At 39.8% G+C, this 18,063-nt stretch overlaps 1 protein-coding gene across 3 annotated transcripts in view; it reads right to left on the reverse strand.

Annotated features, from left to right (window-relative positions):
- The window catches only part of CECR2 (CECR2 histone acetyl-lysine reader), a 91,377-nt gene that overhangs the window by 39,033 nt on the left and 34,281 nt on the right, over positions 1-18,063 (reverse strand). For all 3 annotated transcript variants that reach the window (XM_080913651.1, XM_080913650.1, XM_080913649.1), the window contains exons 2-3: positions 4,889-4,983; positions 297-480 (exon numbers count right to left, since the gene is read on the reverse strand). In XM_080913651.1, coding sequence (XP_080769777.1) covers positions 297-480; positions 4,889-4,983 — 279 coding nt within the window. The remainder of the gene's footprint in view (positions 1-296; positions 481-4,888; positions 4,984-18,063) is intronic.

The raw sequence follows: 18,063 nt of genomic DNA on the forward strand, positions 1-18,063 counted from the left end.
CTACAGAAAAAATTCACTGCTGTTTTGTGTGAAGACCTACAAGTAGAAGAACCTACAAGTATTCTTCTATCTGAACCAGGGCTCGGGAAATGAAAAGTAACAATTTTTAAAGTCATATACTAGCATGGCTGGCATTCCTTTGGCCAAGTGGGTGCAGCTGTGTATCTAGGTCTTTATTGATGGCCAGCAGGAAGACTGCTGAGAACAAGCTAATCTCTTGCTTCTCAATACATTCAGTTTTCACACTCAAAACACTGGCTTTTTACTCTCTAAAAAGAAGTTTGCTAGACAGGTACCTTGAGAAGATCAAAGACATCATCTGCATCCAGCCGGTAATCACAGAGGCGATGCAGGATCTCCACTCGAGTACGCAGAGGAAGGTCTTGAAAACTGGCTTCTTTCAGAGGATTGGGCTTTCCTTCTTCAAGCTCCCAACGGTAGTTAATGATATCTTCCAAGTACCTGTGGAATGTCTGAGGCCTAAATCAAATGGCCCCAAATACATAAATAAATTAATATAAAACAAGATAGGAAGAGGAAACTGATAGATTGACAGTTTATAAAAGAACTTGAAACCCTTCTGATGAAGAATGATGTATTATATTATTATTTTATAAAATCCCCAATGAGTTTTTTTTTAAGTTTTCCACATAACTGGTTATATTACATTAAACTACAGATGGGAAATCCTGGTCAAAGGTATAAAATGCAAAATACAGGCAACAGTCTCACCGTTTGTCCATACTATTAAAGGAGGCTTACAGAGTTCCTATAAATATAAGCTTTAAAATTGGGGTATGACTTAAAACAGTACACGTATATACAAGTCTACCCAAAGGCATTTACTTATATTTCAGGTTAAAATGCTAAAAAAAACATCTTAATACCAGGTTACTCTAATGTGTAACCATACTATGTAATAATTTTTTAGATTTCTTTTTATGCTTTTATTTAAATGTATGTGTACTTTATCTGCATTTATATCTGCACACCAAAAGTTGTCACCAGACAGGTGTGAGCTGCCATGTGGGTGCTGGGATGTACTTAGGACCTTCAGAGAAGAATGGTGAGTGTTCTTAATCACATCTCTCCAACTCCTTAATTTTCTTTCTTTAAAAAATTAGTTTATGCTGGGTGTGGTGGTGCACGCCTGTCATTCTTTCTGCGAATCTTCTGTGTTGTCTGGCATGGTCTTAGCTCTTAGTCTCATGCGGTCCTTTAGCCACTGTTTCCTACTATCTGAAATACCTTTGTAACTGGGTAATTTAAACGTTGAACACAAAAAAAAGACTATGCAATGACCATTTAGAGAACTAGAGGAGTTGTCAGGGAAGTGTATTCATAAACCATGAGTACCAAGAAAAAAAATTGCCCCTCTTCCTCTCTACTTTCAAAAATTTTTATAAAGTATATACATTTCCCTAGTCTTCGGAGGTTCTGTTTTTGATCTTGAGCACTAAAGAAACCTAAGTCAGTAAACTGATGAGATGACTGAAAAGAATTCCTAAGGTATACAAAGTTCCTGTAGGAATGAAAATCATCTGCTGGGAAGGCAGCTCCACATAGGCATGCTATGGATGACAGTGTATGAAACAGAAGCAGGTAACCTAGTGCATAGTATCCATGAGCAGTGCTGCTTGCCAAACCTACATGTCCAGGAGCCTCTATAAGTGGTTCTCAACCCAAGGGTTGAAACTCCTTTGTGGGTCAAACAAACCTTTCATGGGGGTCGCCTAAACCATACTACATATTAGATATTTACGATTCATAACAGTAGCAAGATTATAGTTAAGAAGTAGCAATAAAATAACTTTATAGTGGGGACCAACACAACATGAGGAACTGTATTAGAGGGTCACAAATTTAAGAAGGTTGAGAATCACAGTACAAAAAAATTGCATGCTTGACACTGTTCCTATTTTGTTTTTTGAGACCAGGTTTCACTTGTGGGCTGGAACTCCCTATTTAGATCAGGCTGGCCTTGAACATTCACCTTCTTCAGCCTTCCAAATTTTGGGATTAAAAGTGGGCACTACTCCTACAACCCTACTTTTTACTCCCTACGCCCACCAATTGCAGCACTAGGGTGAGCTCTGATCCCATTCCTTGCCTAGGCAAAGTAGGAGATGACCCAGTAGCACAGGCTCAGAAGAGCTAGCAGCCTGACCAACCAAACCCACATCTAGGGCTTTGATGTTGGCCCACCCCATCATCTATGCCATCAGTGAACTACTGAAGCTTGTGAAGGATCTGGTCCTGCAGAACCAAAGCTGTAGGATTTCCATGACATGAGAGACATTAACAGGGCATCCAAACGAAGCAGCAATGGAGATCCAGTATTGATAGTGTAACAGAAGCCAGGACTCTAACTGGGCTCACTGCAATGAAAATTTACAACTGAAGTTGTTTAGGCAATAGGGCATACTGTGAAACACTGTGGCACACAACAGCTTATTTCCTTTTGATGGAGAGGCAGCAAGAGTGGTGGGCAGATATAGAGAGACATGGAAATAAATGGGATTGGGGTACATGATGTGAAATTTAGAAAGAATCAATTAAAAGGTGGGTACCACCAAGCTTGGCTAAAAATTATTTTAAGATCATAAAAGACTCAAGTCAGAGGATTGAAGAGATGGCTCAGCAGTTAAGAATATTGCCATTGCAGATGATATAATTTAGATTTCCAACATCCATGTGGTAGCTCACAGCCATCTGTAACTCTAGTTCCAGAGAATCTGATAATCTTTCTTCTGGACTTTTTGTGCACCAGGCATGCATTTGCTCCACAGACATACATGCAGGCAAAACATGGTGGGGGTGTGGGGGGGGACACAGGCATCAAGCAAAAATAAAAGTAACTGATTGTTGTTGTTGTTGTTGTTGTTCTTTCTACATAGCCCTGGCTATCCTGGAACTTGCTATGAAGACCAGGCTTGGCAACAAGATCTATTGGTCTCTGTTTCCCCAGTATTGGGATTAAAGGTGTACATCACCACACTCAATAATTTTTTTGTAATAATCTTACACTAATGTCTTCTGAGTTCCAAGAATATATATAGTCAAGAGCTACCATACTTGGCTTAAAATACTACTCTTTACTAGGGCGATATCCACCTGCCATATCTAGCATGTATAAAAACCAATAAGAAAAAAACAGGCAGGGCTATGTATACTTTAGAGTCCAGTACTTGTGAAAAGGAAGGCAAGCAGTTCTATGAGTCCTAGTCCAGCCTGGTCTATGTAGTAAGTCTGAGGACAGCCAGGGCTACAGAGACCCTGTTTCAAACGACCCAACAACAAATCCACACAACAGTCAAGATACATGATTAGGCCTAGAAAATGGAGAGATGGTCAGCAAGTGAGGGCACTGATGTCCTTCCAGGACATATGTTAGGTTCGCAGAACTCACATGCCAGCTTACAACTGTCTTTCAACAAAAGTTCCAAGGGATCTAGTGCTTTCTCTGAAGTGGAAACTTCTAGTTTCTTTTGAAAATCAGTTATGTCAAATGAGGTTTAGCTGGGGACACACAAGTGAAAGGATGTCTTGCTATAGTAAGCACATGAAAAAATGTTTTCCTGGGGAAATTGGCTAACAATGCCTCAGACAGAGAAAACCAGACTTCCACACATGAGCTAGTAAGGACACTCAATGCATTCCATGAATTAACCCTCCACCTTACCAGTGACTACAAAATCTCACCCAGAAGTCAGTATACCATGTTTGTGGATATCACTGCAATACAGCTGTCGTGCAGGCTGACATGAAAAGTCAGAAAACTATATTCAGGATGACAGTGCTAGGTGGTGTTGAATATCTGCAATTCCAGCACTACATATTTGGTTGGTTTTTCAAGACAGTGTTTCTCACTGAGATCCACCCGCCTCTGCCTCCCAAGTTCTGGGATTGAAGGCATCTGCCACCAATGCCTGAACAATGTCTTTCCTAAACTAGAAAGGTAGAGGCAGGACCTTCAGGGCCAGCTTTGGCTACCTAACAAGTAACTCTCAGACTGACAACCTGAATAACAACACTGTCCACCCTCTCTCAGCAGATATGACGGTTTCCTTACACATTTACACCAGGCCTAATTTACCAGTCTAGCACATTGGATTAACTAGAACAAAATAATATGACACACAATTTTTTTAAATAGAAAATTATTGTATTTTCAAAGTATGCATGTATATGGAAGTCCGTGTAGATTTGTACACATGTCTACAGAGGGCATCAAGAGTTCTGGCAACTAATGTTACAAGAGAGTGTATGTCACCCACACTGCACACTCATGTAAGCATGAGCTCTTAAGCCCTGAGCCACCTCTCCAGTCATCTTTAAGGACTTGAAAAAATATAAACTGAGCACCTACATTGTTTCAAAAGGCCCTAAGACTAGATAGGGCAGCAGGGTAATTGACTTCTGTTTGAGTTTGTCCTAGTTTGTTTCAACTTGGACCAAATCAAAGGAAAGCTGGATGGTCAATGTCTACAGATCTACCTGGGAAGCTGAAGCAGAAAGATCTCACAAGCTCAGGAGTTCTATGCCAGCCTTAGCAACATAGACTCAGACTCAAAGCAAAGTGCAGAGCTCTTAGCAGGGAGCTCTGTACTTGTCCACACAGGTAACATCTACTCCAAAACTGTACACATCAACAGCACTGAAAGCTGTCTACTTCTATGCCATAGCATAAAAGAACCAGACTCCCAAGTTACTTCTGTCACTGTACTAGTTACTAGAACAGAAGACATGCAAGTCACAGGAATGTAGTGAAACCTGATTTTAATTTGCTAGGCAGTATGCTGGTTTTTGCTTGCCACAGGAGAGTAGAGCCACCACGACAGCAGGTTAACAGGTTCCCTGTGCAAGAAATAAGACCAGGATTACTTACGTGATGTCTCTTCGCTGATAGCAGCCTTGAAGCAGGCAGGCAATCAGATCACTGATAAATTCCACATCATCTCTGTGAAGAGCTGCCTCTAACTCCTAAGAGAGAAAGAAGATTGATCAGAGATTTGTTTAAATGTCTGTCTGTCTGTCTGTCTGTCCGTCCTCAGCATCTTCAGATTGCAAGCAGAATGATTAGTGAAAATAAAGGACTGTCATAAACAATGTTGCCCTTCTTCTCATGTATACTCTCAAAGGGACAATGAGAGTTTAGCACTCTAGTTTATTCCCTTCATTGCTTACTAGCCCTCATTCCCTTTTATCTACTTTCTTCACACCAAAAAAAAAAAAAAAAAAAAAGTATTTGTTTTAATGAGCTGATGCTAATTATATAATCAAGGAACTTGATAACAAATATGCCACAGTGTGTGCCCCCCCCCCCACATGCATATGTGACCAGGTAGGAGGTCAATGTTGAGATGTCTTTTTCAGTCGCTTCATCTTATTTTTTGAGACAAGGTCTCTTCACCGAAATTGGAGGTTGCTAGACTGAACCTGGATCCCTGCCTCTCCAGCACCAGGGTACCAAGCAAGTATCTCCACAACTGACTTTTTTACATGTGTCATGTAGATTCAAACACAAGTCTTCATACTTGCATAGCAAAGCACTTTACAGAATAAGTCAGCTCCTTATCCCCTTGCTTCAATGACTATGAGGACTACAGAAGCAGCATGCTGATTATAAATTAGTCTCTGTTTACTGTTAGGTAACCCACCCGAAACAGCTTTAGGAACACTTTGCTTTGATTGAAACAGCACTGGGTGAATGCAATATGGCTCACCTACATGACTGATGAAAGCAGACTGCTAAGTAAGATTATTCTTACATCATCTGAGAAATGAGGTAGTGACTGTTAGTAGCTTTATCCTAAGTGAAGAGTATTTGCTTGCCCTGAGCTCAGGTGGAAGCTGCAGAAGACAGCTGGTCTCCAAACAAAATTTAGAAATTAAGAGATGGGCCAATGGGCAAAAAGTAGCAGTGAAAAACATCAGCAATCTTTTTTTTTTCTCTTTTCACCCCACCAGTACAAGAATGTGCTCTGAAGTGGTGTATTAAACTTTTTCAAAAGCATGATATGTGTTTTGGATCTCAACAATTATGTGTGTGCACGCGCATGTGTGTGTGTGTGTTTGTGTGTGTGTTACATAAAGTGAACAGTGTTTCTAGTATAGAGAAATAATAAGCCTTTTGTGCAATCTAATGAATTACTTATTATTTTAAACTTGGAAAGTCTTTATTTTCAAAATGTAATGAGCTATTTGAGACTCTAAAACAAATCACCACCACCACCACCAACAACAGGCTATGGTTTAAACCTGGTCCCAGGCCAAGATTCTAAAATAAATGGCCAGTTGTTCTAACAATGGCTTAGTCCTGGAAGCAAAAGAGTTCCAGGTTATTCATTTGAGAGGAAGTCAGAATCCAGAGATGCTTAAGCTAGAAAGTAAATTACAGGCCACACACTTCAACTCTCTCAACAAATAGCTACAATCTCAATGCTTGAGCAGAATAGAACATTCAAGGCCAAGCTGGGTTCCAATATCAGTATTATTTCCAAAACCAGTCTCAAAGAATGACTTTTCCAAGTTAGTAAATCAGTGACAGAGCCGTGGAGTGGGAGTGGGTAGACCTAGTTACCCAGCACAGTATTCTTGAGCAAACAAAACTACCTGCCCTTTATTAAACATTACTCTAGTTTAGAAAGACTCAATGGGGTCAGCAAGATGGTTCAGAGGGTAAAGGCACTTGCAGCCCAAGCCTGAATTCCATCTTCGAGAGCCATGTGAAGGTGTCCTCTCCTTTTCACATGCACACCCACACATAAACATAATAAAAATGGAGGCATTCCTGCTTAGCATCCTGACACCAGAGCCAAGCACCAGTGTATTGCCAGCAAAGCCATATGGAACCATCAGTCCACGCCAACTAGAAGCAGGAACAAAACATCTTCAAGGAGGTGTTTTACAGCTCTTTAAAGGGCTGTAAAAGACCAGGCTCCAGACAGCTCAGTGGGTGTTGATCTCCCAACATACCTCATGACACCCCAAGAACCATATAGCAACAAGGGACACTTCTAGAGGTTTTGTGTCCCACTAAGCACTCCTGCCTCTGACTCACGTGTGTGTGTGGCACCCTGATTGGCCTAAGTATAACTAAGGCTACAACCAGTTAGCTCAGTAGCTCTAAAAGAACACTGCCCACCAATAGCATTTGCTGTGGAGCCAGGACCCACCCTCTCCTGTCCTTCCCCAACCTGTGAGTTTGGGGCATGATTGTTTGATGTGCAGTAGACAACTTGTGCTACCTTTACCCAACCAATGCTTTTTCCTTTTTCTTGAGGTACACTGTGTGAATAATAAACTGCATCAAAAAGATGCCTGACTATCTGCCTCTCTGTAACATGTAAGTCATATTCAAGACACTTGAACTTTACAAGTCTTCCCAGATGACTTTTACTTTGTGGTCCTACCACCAAAATGCCATAGCTACATTAACATACCGTAAAAAACATTTCTATGGGATTTACTATGTCCCCTTGTCCACCACACTGACTCAAACATATCTGACTCAAGCCCTGCTTTTTTGTGCTGGGGACAGAACCCAATACCTTCATCATAGACAAGAAGAGCTAGCTCACCAAGAGCTATATATACCCACATATCTACTTGCACACTTCTACAGAACCTTTTTCCAGAGAATGCTAGGTCAAGAGTTATTAAAGCTAGGCTCAGTGATTCACATATTCAATTCCAGCACCCTGGAGACAAGAGATAGGCAAGCCAGAGCTACACACCGAAAACTTGTCTCCTCTAACCCCCTACAACTTTTTAAGTAGTTGCTTCATTTCTCTCCTGTAGGTAATAGAGTCCCAGCAGTCTGTACCAATAAATGAACCAAAGACACTATAGAGTAACATGCCTTTCTTTCATCCTGTGGTGGAATGAACAGTAAGAATGTTACAGGAGAAAACAAAAGAACACAGAAGCCATTTTAATCCTGCTGAACAAAAGAACCAGCTTGGTTAACCTTTTCCACATACAAAATTTCAGAAACAGAAAAGAAAAGGTTCTGGAGATATGCTTTTCACATCAGTGTGAATGCACTTAGTACTACTAAAATGTGCACTCAAATGGCTAACAGCCAAGTACTACTGAACTGCACTTAAAAATGGTTAATGAAGAAATCATTTAAAATCTGTTGCCACAATTTAAAATATTTTTCTAATAGGAAAATATTGCTAATATTTTAATTAGAAGAATGGAGCAGTATGGTCTCTGACACATACTGTAAATACTACAGGTCATCCTCCTTACAATGACAGTCTGAGCAAACACTAAGATAAAACTATCTTCTTCAAAATTCACAAGTTTCTGAACAGAAATTGAAACTCTCTTTAACTCACAGCCCTCCATGTTCATGCTCTAATAAAGCTGCCTACAAAGAACTACTTGGGAAATCCAGGTTATTCAAAGCTCAAAGATTTCAACCTAGAGCTTAAGTCTTAATACTAAGGCAGCAAGGGAGCCTCCTAAAAATCTCCACCCCAACCTTTTTTTCTTTTCTCACTTTCTCTCCTACTCTTTTGTATCTCCCTTTCACTGTGTGCAATGAACTGTGAGCACCGAAATGTGACCTTTGCCAAGATGCTCAGGGGCAGAAGAGGAAGGGAAAGGAAACAGCAGAAAAGGCAGCAGATAGGCAGAGAGAAGGGAACCTTGTTCCCATCCGCTATGCAGCTTCAGAGAGTAGGTGAAGAAAGTAACAGGATTTGCCCCTCTTGCAGCTGTCGTCACAGCTCATTAGTAAAAAGCCTGATCAATGTCCCCCCCACCTTCCCTACCCTGGAGAACAAATCTTTCCACCATGCAGTGGCTACTGGGATAGAGCTCAGGCTGAGCAAGGGACAACCCACACTACTGGGCAATGGAAAGAAACACAAAGAGGTGCTTTTAGCACACTTACAGAAAAGTATTCTTAACTGCTTAGTTCTAAAGTCCTGCCTGCTTAACAAACAAAAACATGTGACTATATAGACACTCTAAAGATAGGGTATTCCTAAATCCCTTCTCTTAAACTGATATTTTCTCTTGCCTGCTGGGATGTTCCTGTTCCTTGTACACATTTTCTTTCTTACTAGGTAGTAGAAAAATCTTCTACTTCAAAATAAGAACAAAGATCATAGATTTGCATAATTGCCAATCAATCACAATAATGTTTTGAGTTCATTAGAGACAGAAAAGTAACAAACAAAAACACCTAAAAGAATAGATTCTGTTTGTTGCATTTTTAGAGCTAAAATCCTTCTAATGTGCATAGATCAAGGACAATGTAGGATCTGGGTCAGATCTGCTCCTGTGTGGGAACAGATCCACTTCTGCACAAAGGGGATGCTCAGCAGGCCCCGTGATGGGCTCTCCCAGCTGCTGTCCAAGAGAGAATGCCTGGAGTGTAAGCTCAGAATGCTGGAAGAAAAAAGCACTCTGGTCTCCAGAAGGCACCCCTGACTTTGACAGCTGATGCTTTCTCACTTGGTCTAAATTAATTTAATCCCAAAGGCATGTGCCATGCCAATTTAGACTGTAAAGTATAAATCAGATGGAGTGCCTATAATGCTCAGGGATCTAAAACCAGCTATAAACACTTAGTTGGCCCACAGCTTATCCTGTATACATCCAAAGGTCTGTTTTGCTCCTTTGCTGTAATCATTATTTTTCTCAACTTCCCATGAAACAGAACAGATCTAAAATAAAATAGTTCCTTCCCTCAAAGTTGAATGCAACTCTAAAACACCAATTTCATTGGAAAACATTAATTATACCAACAAACAAAAGTAAACCTAGAGTGCAACTTTCTATAAATACATGATATTTCAGAGTTGCAAGGAGAGAGGAAGGGAGGAGGTGAGTAGGGAGGAGCAGGAGATTCCTGCAGCTCCATGGAACTTCCAGACTACTGAAAAGCCAGAAAGCTCTCCACTTGTCATGTTCAAGGAGGCTAGGGCACTAGGCAAGCATGCCCATGCAGAAAAGAAATCTGGAAAAACAGGTTCCAGGCTAACCATACCCAACTTCCGCTACCAGGCACTAGGATGGGCTGTCTAGATTTCATGACTGAAGTCAGTTTCCCAATTAGGGTACGTGGGGCAACTAGGTCCTACCTACCATCCATGGGCAGGATACAGGAAACCAAAGGGTAAATAAAAATGGCACAGCTTCCTGAACAGTTTTACTTTGCCTTCGTTTGTTTGTTTTTACTGTTGGTCCTTGCAGCAGGGGAAGGTATTCTTAATTAGATATTTGCATAAAATTAGTCAAAGCAGGAGACTGCCACAGAACTATTTATGGGAGCTACTTCAAATGATAGTTCAGCATCAGAAACTATTAGCCTTCTCTATCCTCAACCAGGAAGCAACAACCCTCTTTTTTGGCATTGGTAGGAGGTGGGTAGGGGTGAAGGTAGGGGGCATTTAGATAGAGTGGCTTGAAGACAAACTAGTGATAAAGCTGTGGCTTAAGGCTGGAGAGATGGCTCAGAAGTTAACAGCATAAACTGTTCTTGCAGAAGAAGCTTATAGGCAGCTCCAAGAAACCCAATGCCTCCCCCCTTTGGCTTCAGTGGGCCTCTGTCCTCTTGTGTTCACACCCTAATACAGATAAATACACATTATTAAAAAGGAAATTATTCCCTTAAAAAGACATTGGCTTTTTTGAAGGACCCTAAAAGGTTAATGTAGACATAATTGGCAGGACCTCTTGTCAGGGAGAGATGATATGCTGAAAGAAAAAAATGGACATGTAAGAAAGAGAAACACCTCAGAAGAGTCTACAGCTTTTTACAATTAAGTGTAAGTAGAAAAACAATTAAGTTTTAAATAAGTTGTAATTTGATCAATAACACATAAAGGCTAGAGGTGGTGGTTCAGTGGGCTTCCTGACTGCTGAGACACAGACTCAGGAAGATTCTGCATTAGAGGAAAAGATGGAGAGTTATGCCCTCTTCTGGCCTTCTGTGTGCAAACCCATACATACATAAACACACAAATAAATAAAGCTAAAGAGAGAGAGAGCTCTCCCTACTACCACCTATATTGCAAGGGATCTATCCAGAATAGGAGACAGGCAATAAATATTTTCAATCCCAAGTTATGGATACCGCAAAACAGAGAGAAAGTCAGAATACTGATGTGGAGATGAACATAGGCTCATTAAAACCCTCATCAACAAGTGGACATCAACAAGACAATCCAAGAAAATTATAGGCAATTCGTCTAAGAATGAAATGTTAAGCTTTTTTTAAAAATTAGAAATAGACTATATTGAAAATATTGACCAAAATAAGGCACCTCTTCTTTAAGCTAGCCTGGGTTATCTTAGAATCTTGTTAGAGATAGTATATATTAAAGTTAATTAACCCCTATAGTATGAGTTCTCTTTCAAAAAAAATTATCAGAATCTAAAGGGGATAAACTTCATGCTATCAATAGTACAAAAATCACAAGATAAAGAACCAGCTAGCGTTTATCCAACCTTGCCCTTAGGGAGAGATTATTGTGGGGGACAAATATTTCATCAGCTCTGGGAGAAACTATTCCCTCCAGGGTGGGTTAGCTTGTACATCTTGATGTTAAAAACCTAGTGTGTACTGTATGGCAGCTGTGGACATTAAGGTCATGAAAGGTGATCTGTGTAACTTTAAATATATAAAATGTTGTTCTGACACTTAAGGCCTGTGGACATTGCAAATTTTTCAACCTACAGGCTGGGGGTTAGATTTAGTAATCTGAAAACAAGCATAGCAAGATAAGAAAAGTAGCCCAGAATTCGAAATGTGGAGACAATCACTGAGGGATACAGGACAAACAAAGAGGTGCAATTTGGTATAAAAGGTATAAATAGATAAAGAAGAGAGGAGAAAGGACACAAAGAGTTTCTTTCCACAACTGTTTCCACAACTGAAGTCCAGGCTCCAAAGTCAGTATTAACACTTAATTTTCCTTCTTTTCTCCCTAAGACTTATTTATTATGTCTACAGCATTGTCTACATGTACACCTGCACACCAGAAGAGGACACCAGATCTTATTACAGATGGTTGTGAGCCACCATGTGGTTGCTGGAAATTGAACTCAGGACCTCTGGAAGAACAATGTTCTTAACCATGAGCCAACTCTCCAGGCTGTGTAATTTTCATATCCAACACTACATAAAAGCAAAAAAGTCCTCACATAAGCTTAGTGATGCAGCATGACAGGATGGGTAAGAGCACTTGCCTGATTAAAAGCAGAGCCAAGTTTTGTGTAAGGAAGATAATACTAGCATTTCCGTTACGCCCCCTATGGGTGGATTCATGTCTACTTTGGTAATGCTTCTTACCAGCTATAATCTAAAAAAACTGCTTATTTACTTCTTTGTACTAAAGCTAAAGAATTTACTCTCTATATTAATGAGCAACTGCCACACTATCTAGCCACATTGTCTGTAATCAACCCTGGAAGCAGACTGCAAAACAAAACCATGGAAAACAGACCAGAAAACAGGAATGACTTTAGCTCCATAAGAGACCATCTAAGCAGATGCAAGGTCATTATCTATGTCTAGCATAGACTACCTGGTAATACTGGAGCAGAATAAATCTTTTGTTGCAACTTGTGTGAACAACCTTGCTTCTGGTGATAGAATTGCTACTAAACAGCTGAATAGCATGTTTTCTCTTGTCTCAGATTTCAAAATGTTAATTTTTCTGCCAATGTAAACATTTATACATTTTCTCCTGTATTCAGCTTGTCTGCCAAGATCTTCCTATTTTAGAGACCATACAAACTCCTGAATGGCTGGCTGTTGGGATCCACTAACCTAAAAAGATGCAGTGAGGTAGAACAAAAAAACAGACCAGAGAATGGAAGGAGTAAAAGGCTACCTAGAAATTGCTCTAGAGAGCTCTAAATCCACCAAATAAATAGGCAGGGGTACACTGCTCAAAAAAGCTGAATACAGAGGTCTGCCCTTCTTCATTTAAAGCAGAAACAGTTTCGTTCCCAACATTCAATAAATATAAATCTCAATGAATTTAAGGCCAGCCTGGCCTACATAGCAAGATCCAGGACAGCCAAAGTTATATGGGAAGACCCTGTCAGAAAGCAAAGTGAAACTGTTTTTACTCATCAAGTATGCTTATGCTTATGTTCAAGGGTGCCCATGTGGAGGCCAGGACAACCTTCTCGGGTTGCTCTTCTTCCACCACTGGGATCAGTCACCCTGTGGGCTATAGGGAGTCAGACTGTCAGGCTAGGCAGTCTGCTTTTTACCCACTGAGCAATCTCTCTGGCCCTCCTTTTCAATTCTGAATCTTCCAATATTTACAAGAATCCAAACAGAATATTTAACAGAAAAAGTACCCCAAGTAGTATTACCAATTGGTAGAATTAAGCATGTAAAACATAGCTTAAAGCACACTAGGTCTAACTTGATGCCCAACTACTGTCTGCCTTTTTTCTTCCATGTCTTATAGATACACAGATTTGTAAAACCATTAGATGAAACTGAAGCCACCATGCCTGTCTTTTTACTTGGGTGCTGGAGCTCAAACAAATGCCCTTAACTCTTGCCACAATATTTCTATAATAAAAATGTTATGTGGCATGTTTGTTCCTTGGTCGTTTGTTTTTGAGACAGGGTTTCTCTGTGTAGCCCTGATTCTCCAGGAACTCACTCTGTAAACCAGACTGGCATGAAGAGATCCACGCTGGGACTAAAGGTGTGCACTACCACCACCCAGCTTCATTGTATTTATTTCCTTTTTATTTATTTTTCTTCTCTCTTGTATTACATCCTGACTTCACCCCCCCCACAACCCCAACTCCCCACAACTTCCCTTCCTCCTGGATCCATCCCCACTTCATTCCCCCTCAGAAAGAGCAGGCCTTCTATGGACATCAACCAAAAACAGCATAACAAGCTACAATAAAACCCAGCACATTCTCACATCAAAGCTAGATAAGGAGACCCAGGATGAAGAAAAGGGTCCCACAAGTAGGCAAGAGTCAGAAACAGACCCTACCGCCACTGTTACCCCACAAGAACACCAAGCTACATAACCATAACAAATGCAGAAGACCCAGGTCAGACCCAACAGGCTCCCTGATCTCTGCCAGCCCACTAGAGTCCCACTTGATCCCTCTGACTCCTCCAGTCCTTTCTCACCCTTCTCCACAGGATCCCCTGTGCTCCACCTAAATATCTGACTGTGGAGCTCTGCATTCACTCCCATTAGTTGCTAGATTAATTTCTCTGATGGGGATTATGTTATGCAGATTCCAGCACATTCTACAGGCAAGACAAACTATAGGCTGGAGATTTTGTGGCTAGGTTGGTGTTCCAATCCTTCCACTTGAGGTCTTGCCTGGTTACAAAGGAAAGCAGATTCAGGCTTTTTATTTTTAAGGACTTATTTTGGTTTACTTGTTTTTCAAGAGCATACTCTGAAACTCTGAAAATGCTTCTGGTAAGGTATTTTTCAGTAAGTGGTTTGTGGACCAAATCACACACCTCCTATAGAGTATTTCATTCAAAATGCAAACTGCACAAAACCTCCTGCTGGATTAAAATAATGCAGAAAACTAGGAGTCTTCTTTTGCCTTCAAAGATTTTCTTTTTAATTATGTGTTTGCATGTGCCTATGAGTATAGGAACCCTCTGAAGCTAGTGGCAACAGATCCCCTGAAGCTGGAGTTGTTGGCAGTTTATAAGCTGTCTCTAAAAGCAGAGATGGCTAATTGCAGACCCATCTCCTAGCCCTGTGAATAAGCCTACATACATTATCAGTATCACATAAGCACCAACCACAGTAAACAGTGTTCAGTAGAAACAAAATCTGAAATTGTACATAAAGTTCTTTTGGTTTTATACACTGTCTTTAGTCCTCACTGCCTTTCCTTTAAAACTTTCTGAATTTAAAACAGACAAGCAAACAAAAACAAACAAACCAAAACTCACTGATTCTATTAGTTTCTTGAATTTAGTGTGAGTTTGTTTTTAAGTAGTTTGTTTTTTTTTAAAAAAAAACTGTATAGACGTTGTCACCTTTCTACACAGATATTTAAAGCATAAATTTTTTTCTTCTTTTCATGTGTATGTAAGCTTTTATAGGGAGTTGTGAGGAAATTATGTGTTTGTGGGGGGTTTTGTGTATACGGGGTTTCTGTTGAAAAACTATTTGGAATCATTGTGTACATGTATGAGGTTTTGTGAGGGGAGCAGTAGACCCAAGTATGAGAAAACTGGAAGTTGGTATCAAGAACCCTCCTGAATCCCTTTTATACTATTCTTTGATACTACCTCTGCTTTCTGAGGGTGCAACTGTACCAGACTCAAACTACTGAGGGAACTCCCCCAGCTCTTTGTCTTCTGCTAAAGCCAACGGTGCCACTCTGTATAGCAGCCTGGCCTGAATAGTGTGGTAGGTGAGCCTCTGCTGAAATTGTAGGCATGGGCCACCATCAAGACTGTTTTTCCCCCTTGGTATGACATTCTCATGGAAATCATATTTTCTACAATCTTACTGCAAGTTCAATTATAATATCAATTCCATCTCTAGAGTGTTAACTAAAGAACTTTTGCCAAAAAATTATATCTAAATCTTGTTTTCACATAAAGTCTTTAATCTACAAATGCATTATCTATTAAAACAGAAAAAAAACAAAAGATCCAGGATGGAAACCGCCAGCTAACTTATCCTCTGGTAATAGCCTCAAAAAGAGCATTCATTCACTCTTTCAAAAGGGAGGCTACAGAACAGTACACAAGAAACCATTGACTACTGGTGAGTGTCCCCAGGGACTTTTTAAAGGCTTTCAAAAGATTTGAATAAATAACGCATTATTCTATACAAATAATGGTGACTGGTTTTAGATTGGCATACTACAATACAAATACTATTGACTTAACTAATTTAAAATTAAGTGGTTCTATTTATAACATTATCACCAGCATATACACTATTGTACTTGAGCCTTCCACAATGTTTCTCAGTTTCCTGCCAGTAGCAAATGTCAAACTGTCTTTTGTTCTTCAGATAATGAACAGTCATGACTTGCTACCTTGGCCATCACTTTTAACATACTAGTAACTCATGAAATTAGAAACACAACTATCACCTGGCATGGTGGTGCATGTTTTTAATCCCAGCATGCAGGAGACAGAGGCAAGTGGATCTCTGTTAGAGGCCAACCTGGTCTACAAAGCAAATAGTAGGATAGCCAGAGCTACACTTAAGACCTTGTTTAAATGAATCAATCAATCAATAAATCAATAAATCAAACAAACAAACAAGAAAGAAGGGGGAAGAATGGAGGAACGTACAAACATAAGTAGAGATAGAACTAATTTCTTTGGATATTTAATTTATATCCGAGTAGACAAAGTATATCTGTAACGTTTATGTGACTGTCTTGTAGAGGAGGATCTGGAAGGGGAGAAAGCTAATCATTCTTGATTAATCTACTTTGACTCTACTAAAACCAAAATTGTCCCTTTGTGGGGAGAGTGTGCTATCTCTTTATTACGTAAATTTCAGCTCTCATTTCTTACAAGGAAAGCTACATACATCTAATAATAGCCAGGTCAGTAGAAAAATCTATGCCAAAAGATAAGGATCAGACAATAGTTTAATAATGTCACGGAAAGTATACAAATAGGAAAGAGTATAAGCTCCATCTGTTAGATGGTCTATGACCTAAAGACCTACTGAGAAACCCTAGGTCTTTCTTTAAGGGTTTATGTACCACATTAGGCAGTGGTGGTTCACACCTTTAATCCCAACACTCAGGAAAAACCCTGTCTCAAAAAAGCCACCTAACCAAAGTAAAACAAAAAAATTTAAGTTTCTTTTTCTTTCTTTTTCTTTTTTTAAAAAAAAAACTAGGGGGACCTAGGAAACCCCTTCAACAAGTTACTGGGCTTTCAGGACTATCTTAACTTTCCCTTAAAGAATAAACTATGATAGCAAGAATAACAAAAACACCCTGCTAGCTGGGCATGCTGGCTTGGGCCTCTAATTCCAGCACTTACAGGCTAAAACAGAAAAATGGCCCAAATTGACAGTTACCTACAGTTACCCTGTTCTCCCTCGGGCCTAATATCAAATAGAGCTTAAGCTTTATTGTGAAAAATAAGAACTATTACATATATAATATACATAGTAAGTAATAAATCTTACATAAGACTATATGTGTATTATGTATGTATTTAGCAAAAAGTATATATTTCACAGGCAAACACTGAGGGCACATTTTTACATTAAAAATCAGTAATTAATTGGGTTATTGCTCAGAGAACAAGCTAGCCTAGTACCTGCAAAATCCTACAGTCAATCCCCAGTACCAAGACCGACAGACTTAATGACTGATTAAAATCCCTGGAACCCACATGGTGGAAGGAGACATACAGCTCCTCCAAGCTGCCTTCTAATTTACTTATGCACACCACAGCAATGAGTACTCCCCTTCACACACACAACACTAAAAACAAAATAATTAAAATATAATTTTAAAAATATGTACTATAGTTAATTAATTTTAGAGATTGTTTTAGACATGGCCTTATGTAGCCCCGGCTGTCCTGGAAGTTGGTATGACAGACTGGCTTCAAACTCTGCCTGAGTACTGGAATTAAAAGCAAACACCTTACTCAACATGAGAAAAAAAAATTAGGAGTGACAATAGTGGTGGTTCCATGGTTAAGAGCACATGCTACTTTTCTCAGCACCCACGTAAGACAGGTCACAAGTGCCTGAAACTCCAGCTCCAGAAGAACCAATACCCTTTCTGGCCTCCATGGGTACCTACATTCACATGCAGACAGACAGAAACACATGCGCTCGCACACACTCACTCAAAAATAAGAAGCCTTAAAAAATTAAAATTAGTAGCTTAAAACATACTTTGTTTACAGGAGCAAAATTATAACTAGAACAATTAATTCTTATAAACTACTCACTTGCCAGGTTGTATGGACTCAGTGAATTTGTTTGGTTTAGTTTTTTTTTTTTTTTGTTTTGACTGCACACATGTTTGCATACATGTCTCCCAGGTACTCCTGAAGGCCGGGGTGGAGGTCTGTTAATG

This window comes from Micromys minutus (genome assembly GCF_963924665.1).
Source record: "Micromys minutus genome assembly, chromosome: 3".
Classification (NCBI taxonomy): domain Eukaryota; kingdom Metazoa; phylum Chordata; class Mammalia; order Rodentia; family Muridae; genus Micromys; species Micromys minutus.